At 52.6% G+C, this 12,008-nt stretch overlaps 1 protein-coding gene across 4 annotated transcripts in view; it reads left to right on the top strand.

The window, feature by feature from the left end:
* Window positions 1–9,378, top strand: part of MACROH2A1 (macroH2A.1 histone) — a 75,243-nt gene extending 65,865 nt beyond the window's left edge. For all 4 annotated transcript variants that reach the window (XM_079770477.1, XM_079770475.1, XM_079770476.1 and 1 more), the window contains exon 9: window positions 8,613–9,378. In XM_079770477.1, coding sequence (XP_079626603.1) covers window positions 8,613–8,778 — 166 coding nt within the window. In that variant the 3' untranslated portion in view covers window positions 8,779–9,378. The remainder of the gene's footprint in view (window positions 1–8,612) is intronic.
* The last annotated feature ends 2,630 nt before the right edge of the window (window positions 9,379–12,008 follow it).

Here is a 12,008-nt window from a genome sequence, read left to right as displayed (position 1 = left end):
CCTTCCCAGAACCATTCTAGGGTAAAGCCCTCTTTTACCCATGTATTCCCAAGCGACCTTCACCTCCCACACCTGCTTGCTCTGCCTCATCGCCCTGCTAATGAGGCTGTGGAACCTGCTGGAACTGAGTGGGCAATTAGGTGAGAGTGAAATGGGGCTGGACCTACCACACCTCTCAGCCCTGTATTATCCCCCGGCGAGCGAACCGAGGCTGTGAGGAGCAGCACAACTGCCCCTCAACACACTACCCAGAGAACCAGCATGGATGCGGGTTGTCCTTGAAAAGCTGATGGGGCAGCCAGAGTGGTGACCACCCCACCTCCCTGTGCTTTGGGCTGGGAGCAGACCTGGGGTTGAGTCCTGGCACACAAATTGACCCCCATTCTGAGCCCAAATCCCTACTCTGTAAAACAGGCAGCAATCCCTCATGCATCATCCTAGGCCTGCTCTGGAAATAAGGGAGAGGGCTGCGAGAACTCTGTGATGAAGCCATGAGGGACTGTAGGAGCCATACTATCTCTGAGGTCCCACTGCCCTTCACATCACCAGGGTCCTCCCTGCAAAGGCTCACGGTCTGAATTGGGCCCTGAGCAAAGGGAGACTGGCCTTCAGGACTGCAGCTGTTGGCATCTTGGGCCCAAGTGAGGCCACAGTCCAGGGCTCTGTATCAGCAGGTGGCTGCACCTGAGCTTTGCATCGAGATCATGAGCCTGCTTGGGTTTCTGCCACCAGCCCCTCTCAGTGCCCAAGGAAGTCAGGGCTCTGCAGAGGCAGCCAGCTTCGTAAGGTGCCAGCGGCAGTCCCAGAGTCAATTCAAGACTTTTAAAAATCCTATCTAATAAAAGAGTAATATGCAAATTGACTGTACCTCCACTACACCCACAAGCCACGCCCACCAGCCAATCAGGAGCGAGTATGCAAATTAACCCAACCAAGATGGCTGCAGCTGCGGAGAGAGCAGGAGGCTTGGGTTTCCCCAGCAATGGAGGAAGCCAAGCTTTCTGCACGCCCTGGCGGACCCAGGCCTCCACTCAAGGCTACAAAGTTTCAATTATATAAGGTAAATAAATTCCAACAGAAATGGCGGCAGCCACGGAGCTGGAAGAGCAGGAGGTTAGGGTTGCCCCGGCAATGGAGGAAGCCAAGTTTCCACAGCCCTGGCCTGCCTTAGCCTCCACTCAAGGCTACAACGTTTCAATTATAGAAGACTAGAAACCCGTTGCACGAAGTTTCGTGCAATAGACTTTCACCGGGCTGCCGGCACCAGTTTTTCGCCAGCAGCAGTTTACCTCTGGCCACCCGCCGATCAGAGCGCCTCCCGCCAGCGCGATCGGCTACCCCGAGAGGAACTCCGATCCGGGAGGCGCTCCGATCGGCGGGTGGCCAGAGGAAAACTGCTGCTGGCGGAAAACTGCTGCCAGCAGCCATGCTATCGGCCACCACCAGCGTCTTCCGCCGGCCCCATGGGTCCTTCCGCAGCGTTGGCCTAACGGCCGGTGGGAGGAACGGGAGTCAGGGACTCGCGAGTCCCCGCCCCCCGCTCCTACTGCCAGCCAATCGGCCACCCTGAGTCCCGCCCCCCCGCGCCTCCAGCCGGCCCAATCGTGGGCGTAGCGGAGTGATGCAATTTGCATATTGCCTTTTTATTATGTAGGATAAATAAATCCCAGATACCAGGGCCTCCATTTGGGTCGCCAGGGGGCGTGGCCAGCCTACAAACCACCACAGGCCCCTCACCCAGGCCGCCCCACGCCCCAAGGGAACCCCCACCCTGATCCGGGACATCCTTCAGGGCAAACCAGCCGGCCCCACCCGTGCACCAGGCCTCTAGCCTATCTAATCCTATCTAATAAAAGAATAATATGCAAATTGACCATCCCTCCAACACACAAGATGGCTGGCCCCATGTGGACACAAGATGGCTGCCACAAGATGGCCAGCAGGGGAGGGCAGTTGGGAGGGACCAGGTCTGCAAGGGAGGGCAGTTATGGGCGATAAGGTCAGCCGGGGAGGGCAGTTGGGAGGGACCAGGCCTGCAGGGGAGGGCAGTTAGAGGTGACCAGGCCGGCAGAGGAGGGAAGTTGGGGGCGACCGGGCCTGCAGGGAAGAGCAGTTGTGGGGGACCCAGGCCTGCAGGGGAGGGCAGTTAGGGGCAAACAGGCTGGCAGGGGAGCAGTTAGGCATCAATCAGGCTGGCAGGGGAGTGGTTAGGGGGTGATCAGGCTGCTGGCAGGCAGAAGCAGTTAGGGGCAATCAGGAAGGCGAGCAGTTGGGAGCCAGCAGTCCTGGATTGTGAGAGGGATGTCCGACTGCCCTTTTAGGCCTGTTCCTACCGGGTTCGGGCCTAAACGGGCAGTCGGACATCCCTCAAGGGGTGCAGGCCTGGGATTGGAGAGGGTGCAGGCTGGGCTGAGGGACACATACCCCCTGTGCATGAATTTCGTGCACCGGGCCTCTAGTTTTTTATAAAATTCTTTTGTATCAGAGTATAAATAGCCAGCTTCTCCACAGAAGGTCTGTTCTTTGACACTTCACTGCTGTGTGACCTTTGATAAATGAATCACCCTCTCTGTCTGGGGGCTGCCCTTCCTTATAGGCAGTTCTGAGGTTCAGTTAATTAGTGCTTTGGAGGCACTTTGATCTACTCTGATGAAAGGTGCTTCCGAAGAGAGAAGCAATAGGAGCCATTATTGGAGGTAATAATTTCATGCTCTTTCATATGGCTGTTGGGGAATTTCTAATTGAAGCATAAAAGTAATTCTCATAAAAGAGCATCTGTTATTACAAACTCATTTACATTTTTCATGGAGTAAAAAGTTTTAAGAAATAATCAATTGAAAGCTTTTAAGAGGGTGGAATTCCTAAGGTAAGCACATGTGCACAGCCGCCCACATCTGCCAGGCAGACCTTGCCCCACAGCACCGTGTAAACAGCCACCCTCTCTTTCATGAGTAAAGAATGGGATTACACCAGAGCTGGCCAGTAAATCACAGTGGGTTTTAGGAGGGGAAATAAAACAGCTTGTTTGTGGCATCCAGTGTCCCTGGCATAAAAGTCATGTTGGAACTAAAGCTATAGAAATGCAAATATGTTGGTAAAGTGGGCTCACTTTCTCTCAGCCAAGGCCCAGCGTCCTGGGCAGATGGAGGATGACCATGACCCTACACTCCCTTCCTCCAGCCTGTTGGCCCCCAGACCGATCTCCAAGCCACTGGGTATAAATGAGAGCTGGGGGTGTAAGTCAGTCTCAGCAAGCCACCTCTGGCATCTGGACATCCTGCCCTTGGGCACTCGGTCACAATATTTATGGACACCTCCACTCCCTCAGTTCTGGTTGACATTAGGGAGTGACCCCTTTCCGGAGGGGCAGCCCATAGGGAATAGCTAGTTTGGGGCTTTGATTAAACTCTCCTTAGGTTTATGAGCTTAAACGGAAAGCCAGTTCGTCTTTTTCAAGCTACCATGTATGGTACTCGTTGAGCCCCAGCATTGTGCTAAACCTTCTCTGCATTCTCTCACAGCAACCGCAGAGGTGCACGCTGGTATTCATTCCATTCAAGGGGAAAGAAATGGAAGCTTAGCGGGGTTAAGTCCCTCACCTGCGGTCACACGGCTTGCACCTGGGAGGGCCAGAATTTGAGTGAAGGCCCTTGGTTTCAGTGCTCGTGGTATTAGGCACATGGAACCCCTGCCTCCTCGCATGCCACTAGGCTCGCCCCACTGCTTGTACACTCTATGTGAGTGGGTCTTAGGAACTTTGGAACCACCACTTGGACGTCACTGACCTGCTCAAGCACACCCTTCAGCCTCCCTGCCCCCTACACATGAACCTTAGACGAGCAATATAAAGGACACAAACCAACTGAATTAGGGAGAATTACTTATCAACCCACCACATGTGAGCCCGGGCCCCTCTCTAGCCTTGGGGGACAGCGGCCCATCATCATCCCCTCCTGAATTTTGGCTTCTCCAATTTGTAGCACCTGGTCTTTATCGCTGGATGGAGTGGCCTCTCACTGGGCAACTTCAGATAGGCAGTTACTCAAAGCCAGACAGAACATGAAAAAATGGAGGGGCCCAGGATCACAGTGTGAGGGAGACCTAATCCTAGCAGAAGCGTATTCACATCACCCAAGCTTCCAAGATATCCAGCCCTACCCATCTCCCAAGCAGCAAAGCCAACTGGACAGGTGGGCTGGCCCAGCAAGAAAACCAGACTCAATCTGAAATCCACGTCACTGCTACACAGGGCAAGCTCCCAGTGTATCTCCTCCAGAAAGCCCACCTGGACTTCCCCACCCCCAGGGCACAGCCTCTCCCCCTAGGTGCCTGATTGGCCTCCTTAGCACAGCTCTGGGCCTGCCCTGCCCAGCACTGGAGGACAGCTCACCAGGAACAGGGATGCTTGGCGATGCCCCATGCAAGGAGCGGGATCTTCTGTGAAGTGGCCCTACAAACGCACATTTCTGCCATCCGGTCCCCAGCCATCGTGAGCAGGCTGATCCAAGAGGGCACCAGAAAGATAGTCCACAGGGTCCCTTTGCATCAGTCTAGGGAAACTGAGGCCCAAGACATTTAGGAAAGGCTGTCCGAGACATAACTCGAGTGTCTTCGGAGGAAGCTCAGATATCTGTCCTTGGTCTGCTCAAGGCAAGACCAAGGGGAAAAAAAAAAAAAAAGCCCAGAGTTTAAGATAAACTCTGCAGGGTGTGAGCACTTAGCCACGGAAAAACTTAAGACACATGCCATAAGCACAACCACCGGGTCAGGCCCAGTAGGAATAGGAGGGGCGCCTTCACTTTCTCAGGGCAGCAGCGTCCACATCACCACCATCCTGGTCATCACCATGTGAATCCTTGAGGTACTTGTTTTCCAGTGAGGAAACCATTGCCTAGAGAGGTTAATGCCCATCCAAGTCAGATTCAAGCCTGACTTGTGTGTCTGAGGAGGTGCATCTGGTCTCATCCAGAAGGCAGGCACGGTGCAGCATAGGACGGAGTGACAGTAACAGAGGCAGTAGGCCTGAGATGAGGGAAGAAGGCGAACGGCATGGCCAAGCAGCGATGGTGTGCCGAGGGGCTGTGCCTATGCAACCATAGGGGGGAACCCCTCGAAAGTCGAGGGAGACACCTTAGGCAAGCAGCTCTCTGGAACCTGGGCAGCGCCACACCAAGGAACCCCTACCTGTGCCCCTTCCAAGCTTCGGCATGCCAACAGCCATGACCGACAGCCCTCCAAGAGGACTGGGGCCTGATGCCACATTATTAGCACAGGGTAATTACCACGACAGCAGCTGTCACCGTCACTATCATGGGGTCTGGAGTGGGGAGGGGATTTTCCACTGGGTGAGCCTTTAGAAAGACCTTCGGGACCACCCGCTTTACAGATACACCATGGGAGGAGGACTCGGTGCAGCATCTTGCTCGTTCACAGCCTCCTCAGGTAACAGGTACTTTGATTACCAACCCCATTGCACCAGATGGGGAAACAGGGCACAGAGACAGGGCCCAAAGTCAAATCCTGTGTGGCTCCAGGTCACTGCGTGTGCCACGGCGGTCCCTCTCAAGGGCGCAGGGCTGTGGAAAGCATTCCTGTGAGAACATCTACTTGTATGTTCCATTTCATTACGTATTCTCTAACTGTGGCTACTAGGAAACACTGGGATCCCACCAGAAAACATTAGGAAAGCCGTTACCTCCATTCCTGGCAGCTGAGTGGTCCAGTGTGGCCACCTCCCGTGGTTGTGGCTGTCCAGCGCAGAGGGACGGGTTCAGCAGCAAGACGTTTTCCTGGAAACAAATCAGATTCACATTCACTCAACAGCCACTCTGAAGGACAAGGCCAGACCAGCCCGCACTCCATCAATAGGAGGGCATGCAGGTGTGGACACTGTACCTTTAAACACTTTGATCCCTACCTGTGTCCTCACTTGCAGGTTCTTCACCTTTGTGCCCACCCTGAAGCTCAGATGAGAAAGTCCTGCTGGCTCCACAAAGAACAGTTGCTCCAAAGGGGGGGTCCCCACACCTGCTGAGTCAGCTCCCTGCGTGGAGCCCAGCAGCCTGCGTTTCCACAGGCCCTCCTCAGCCCTGACTCACGTTGAAAATATCCCCTTGCTGAGATCACAGCCCTTTTCAAGGGTCCCAGGTAGAGGAATGGAAAGCTGTGGGAACAACAGGCAGGGTCTGGTGCCCCAGGAAGACCCTTTTAGCAAACACCCTGGACCGTCAGGCCACACAACAGCGATCCTCAAGGAAGTCCCACAGGCCCTCACCTCAGCCCAGCAGGTGTGAGGCAGAGACAGGCAGGAGGGCACCCTCACTAGGGGAGCTTGGAGCTTGTGGAGAATGATCTTGGGGTCCCAGCTCTGCTCAGCCCCACCCATCCAGGTCACATCCATAGACAGGGCTCTGCCTGGTCCAAAGCCCTGGAGCTCCTGGGGGCGAGCACAGTTGCTCCCAGTGGCAGGCCAGCCCCTAGGCTGCCTCCTCCTCAGGCTTTTCCCACCAGGATGAAGCTAATAGGATCACTGTCATCTGACCAGTCCTTCAGGCAGCAGCTGTATTAACAGCAGGAAAATAAACATTTGCTATTTCTGAGACACTTAAAATGGGCCCTTATTCCAGTGATGCCGTGACCTGTGCCTACACACCGCTCCCCAGAGCTGGCGGGTCCCTCTCAGGAGCGGAGCTGCCCTAACACAGGGCGAGTTGGGCTCCTCACGACACTCATTTGCACACATGCCCCTGAGAATATGCTCACCAGAGAGATGCCCCCTGAAACAGAAGGTCGGGTTGACTTCCTCCTGCACTTTCCAGATAACCTGTCCTGTCTGTGCTCAACTCCTGTGAGAGTAGTCAGGGCACCTGCTGGCTGTGCCAGATGTGCTGAGAACAGCTTCTTCCTGGACTGAGCTTGCCAGTCCCAGAGTGGGGAAGGGTGCGAGGGGAACGACCTGCCACGTGGGGTTCCCATCTCTTCTCACTCCCTGCAAAGCTCTTCTCCCTGCACTGTCCCCGCTTCAATCCGCCCCCCCCCATTGGTCACCCCGACTCTGGTAGTAGACAGAGTCCCTGGGATCTCCTCAGGAGGGCGCTGTGCCTATCTGACACCGTCCAGGCTGGAACAACTCTGAATCTGTTGATGCAGCCTCTGACCCACTGTCCTCACCCAGTCGTGTATGTACTGGCTGCCTGCAGGAGTGCCTGTGACTGAGGCTCTGACTCTGGGTGGCACCCCACTGTCGCCAGTGGGCTTCCTTGTACAGGCTGGAAACATGCCCTGGGTGACACCCCTGTCTTATAAGAATAGGCTTCACTTCTAACACATCCAGAAGTTACAGGGGTTCATCGCCAAGCTGGGTAAAGCCCTGTTTGATTAAAAGCAAGTCACAGGAATGGTTTTCTCCTGTGCATCAGAAGTGCTCTGAGCACTGACAATAGAATGAGCGCCAACTCTCCAAGGGAACAACTAAGGTGGCCAGAACCCCAGCTACCATTGAGTGGTGCTGGAGTGCTCTAAGGCATCTCTCACCTGGCGGCAGGTACCCAGTCTGATGGAGAGTCCAGCTGAAACTGGCAGGCTGGCCTGGCACTTTGGGTACCAGTGGATCCACAGGCTCAGAGCAGATTGAGAACTGTAGATCTGCTGATGAACAAAGAAATCCTCATGAAAACTACCTCTCGGTATCCTTAAGCGTAAACCGGGGTAAGGGATTTGAATCTAGGTAAGACCAATGGCTCCGAAGCCCACAGTATTTCCACTAGACTAGGCAAGTTGCTATGTTACTGTCCCTTGGGTCACCGGGGCCTGCATGTGCAGCGTTGACCATGAATAGCCTTGGACTCGCATGAAGCGAGGAGTCCTGATTTCAGATTCTTGCTTAAGTTCTGAGGCCCTATCCCCCAAATTGCCATGTGACATTTACTTTAAATGGAAATGCATGTGAATTCACACCAATCTGGCTTAGAGACTTGGATGCTGTCCCTTGAGATGAAGAGCCCACTTGGCCCAGCATTGTTTCTCTGCACCCACAGCTCCCTAATGCCCTGGCCCTTGGGGTGCTACAGGCTGCTGTGTGCTTGGAGTGGGTTCCTGGCCCAGCACCCATGAACCTAAGGACCAGTGTGAAGGGTGTGACCTCCATCTTGTGTGGATGGAGATGAGAGCTTCTTGGAGAAGCACCAGCCTCCAGCCGTCCTCTGGGACTGAGATCCACAGGGAGCCTCTGAGAGCCTGGACTCGGTCCCAGGCCCCTTGCTGGCCACAGTGATGCTGGAAAAACAAACATGGGAGCTCACGCTGCCCAGGGGAACTTTAATGCACACCACGTGCCACAGATCTGTCTGCTTGCTCATTGTCTCTCAGACTTCTGGCTGCCTTCTTCTTCTGCACACAGAGGACAATCTCCTGCGGGTCAGTCCTCTGCCCACTCGTCCTTCCCTTGTCTGGTGGGCACTGGGCTTCCTCATGCCTGTCTGTGAGCGGCCACAGGACCCAACACCGCTTGTGGAAACAGTGGCACACATGGCCTTGAGAGCCCCCTGGGGGGCAGGGCGGTGCCAGTGCCCCTTGGCCTCCCTAGTTGCTGAGCCCTGTCCTCTGTCTTGCAGGAACGGTTTCCCGAAGCAGACAGCAGCTCAACTGATTCTGAAGGCCATCTCCAATTACTTCGTGTCAACTATGTCCTCTTCCATCAAAACAGTGTATTTCGTGCTTTTTGACAGCGAGAGTATAGGCATCTACGTGCAGGAAATGGCCAAGCTGGACGCCAACTAGGCTGAGAAACTACGAACCATATTGTGCCCCCTGCCTCCAACTTGAAAGAAAAAAAAAGAAAACAAGAAAAAAAACACCCTTCACTCCTATTGGGAGGCGGGACCCCTTTTGTTTTCAATTTTGCTCATCTAGGGAAAATAAGGTTTTGGTTTCCAGTTTAATTGTTTCGACTTTCTAAAATGTTTTCACGTTAGCACTGATAGTTGGCATTACTGTTGTTAAGCACTGTGTTCCAGACTGTGTCTGACTTTCGTGTAACCTAGGAGATTTTATTGTTTTATTTTAATGAAACCCTGCTTGCCGCAGAGCAGCCGGGAGAGCAGCGTCCACCACGGGCGGCAGAACCCAGGAAGCCCGCTTTGTAACCGTGTGTCGTGGTGCTTTATTGTACACCCAGTGGCGTTCTTTTTACTATAATGTTCCTTTTCCCCCTAAGAAGAAAAATCATGAATATACCACAGACTTAATTTTTGTTTACTTTTTGTCTTAATGATGGATTTGAAAATGAAAGATTTAAAAGGCAGAACAGAATCTGTTGCCCTTAAATATATTTGCAATTTGGAATTTGTGTGAATTGATTTAGTAAAATGTTAAACTGTTGCTTAGCGTGTTTGAAGTTATTGTGCCCTTGAGTCCAAAGTCAGCTTCTCTCGTCACAGGACGGGGGTCTTGGGCGCGGCAGCCCACCCCCAGGAAACATCACAGTGGCCGCTGCAATGGGACAGGCAGGTGGGGGCATTTCAGGCCCTAATGGCTGGTAGAGGGAGTTTATAGAAAGTCTCTTCTTTCATCCTGGTGACACTTGGGCAAGGGTGTTATCCCATTTCATAGATGGGAAAGCAGATATACTGAAAGCAGGTGGCAAGTGGCAGGCTGGTACCAGAGCCCAGGTGTTCAGACTCTGAGCTCAGCTCTCTCTTGCCACCCATCCACTCCTGTTGGTCTCTCGGGCTCATGGCTGGACCCCATGCCCCTGGCCACTTACCAGATGGAGCTGCAGAAGCCTTGAGACCTCTGCCAAGGCTATGCTGAGCCTATTGTTCCTACAGGATGGGGTCCCTGGTACCAGGAGCTTTCTGAGGGCAGTGTGCCACCACCAAGGTCCCCAAGATGTGCTGCCAGTGTTTACATGCCTCCCCCCAGCTGTGGGTGTTTAGGGATGTGGATTATTTAGAAAGATCCCAGCTGGACCAGAGTAGCTAAACTCTTATTACCTAAACTCAGCAAAACACAGACACTGTTTGCTTCAAATGTACTTTTGCCGTCATCTAAATTTGTCTAAAATGCAGACTGCTTCTATCTGTTTAGAAGGAAAAGTGCCTGCTTCTAAAGCACACTTTAGCCAGGAGATATGCAGCACACTGCGTATCCTGGGTGAATGTAAAGGGTCCTTTCTGCTTTCCAAACTGTGACTATGGAAGTCGAAACGGGAGTCCTAAGCCATCACACAACTAGCCTCTTCAATGAAAAGGCAACTACTTCTAACTCAAACCTGAAATATAATCTTCCCAAGTTCCTCCTAAATGTAAGGTGTTATTAAGACTTTGGATTTTTTCCCCCAAGATCTTTACTAGGTTTAGATTACATATTTTTACTTCTTGATTAGAAATCTGGTATTTTACTGAGTGCCAGGCACTGTGTTGAGTCCCCTATGGCCGTGGTCGGCAAACTCATTAGTCAACAGAGCCAAATATCAACAATACAATGATTGAAATTTCTTTTGAGAGCCAAATTTTTTAAACTCAAACTTCTTCTAACGCCACTTCCTCAAAATAGACTTGCCCAGGCCGAGGTATTTTGTGGAAGAGCCACAGTCAAGGGGCCAAAGAGCCGCATGTGGCTCGCGAGCCGCAGTTTGCCGACAACGGCCCTATGGGCATCACTTCATTTTGTCCTTGTGGTCACCCCATAGGACAGGTTCTGTTATTAGAGCCATTTCACTGCTGGAAACACAGCAGCCGGGAGAACTGAAGTGACTTGCCTGTGTCAGAAGTTACATTGCTAATCAGTGACCACCAGGTTCAAACGCGGAGACGCCGACCACCGTGACACAGGGCCCCTGGGCACACTAATCAGCAACCAGAGAGTCATTTGCCCTTGGTGGTATTTCTAACAGAGGCAGAAACACAGATGGCACTGAGGTTTAAAAGGCTTCTAGGCGAGTGGCATTTCCCTAGCTTTGGAGAAGGGACACCAGAGAAGCAAATCCTGTGCCTAGTGCATATCTCCACTAGATGGCGCTAACAGGACTGGGAAGTAAAAAAGGGACGGCTGGTTTCTGCTTTTCCCCTGCGCTGGCACAAAAGAATAAATTGCATTGGTCAGGGTGTGCGTGAATTATTTACCATAATCACCTAAATGTTTCTAAACTTTCAATAATCCAAAGTGCATCGTGCCCCTGAGCTGTGGGCTCCTTGAAGATACTCTTTTCAATGAAACCGAGGGAAAGAGAGCCAACCAGCTGCCTGGGATTCCCATCATCTCCAAACCACCCAGTTCGTTTTAAAACTGGGATCAAAAATTGTTCTCTGATGTCAGCCTCATGTTTACGGGAAAAAGAAAACAGCTCATTACTTTGAAAACTGGGGTAGCTGCAAGGAACCGCTTAAAAGGCCACATGCCCCTCTCTCCAAAATATACATTTACCAGCAACGAAGTGATTCTTTGAGGGGGAAGCCTGCATGCAGGTTGCCCCCACCCTCCCTCCGCTGTAAGTTGTGTGAATGAGTCCCACTGCCAGTGTGCTGTCCCCCAGCCCGTGGTGAGGCATCCCGTGATCCCACCGTGGCACAAGGCAGACAGCGTCCCCCCACTGCACCCCACACTTGTTTCTGAAAAGCAACCCTGCCTGGGCAGCAGGGCTCTGCCCTGAATAATACAGACAGTCTCTGCACCTCTCCTCCCGGAGACTCTAAATGTCACCCGAGCTCTGACACTGCACCAAGGCTCTAACTAGATTAAACTGACAGTCATAACCGTGTGTGTATGCAGGCACACGCACCGGTCCTCTACACACATCATCTCATCTGCTTCTCCTGGCAGCAATATGAGGTCGGTTACATGATCCCTATTTTTTTTTAAATATATTATATTGATTTTTTTTACAGAGAGGAAGAGAGAGGGATAGAGAGTTAGAAACATCGATGAGAGAGAAACATCGATCAGCTGCCTCTTGCACACCCCCTACTGGGGATGTGCCCGCAACCAAGGTACATGCCCTTGACCGGAAT

This window comes from Cnephaeus nilssonii, assembly GCF_951640355.1.
Source record: "Cnephaeus nilssonii genome assembly, chromosome: 5".
Classification (NCBI taxonomy): domain Eukaryota; kingdom Metazoa; phylum Chordata; class Mammalia; order Chiroptera; family Vespertilionidae; genus Cnephaeus; species Cnephaeus nilssonii.
This window is presented reverse-complemented; position numbering and strand designations above follow the sequence as displayed.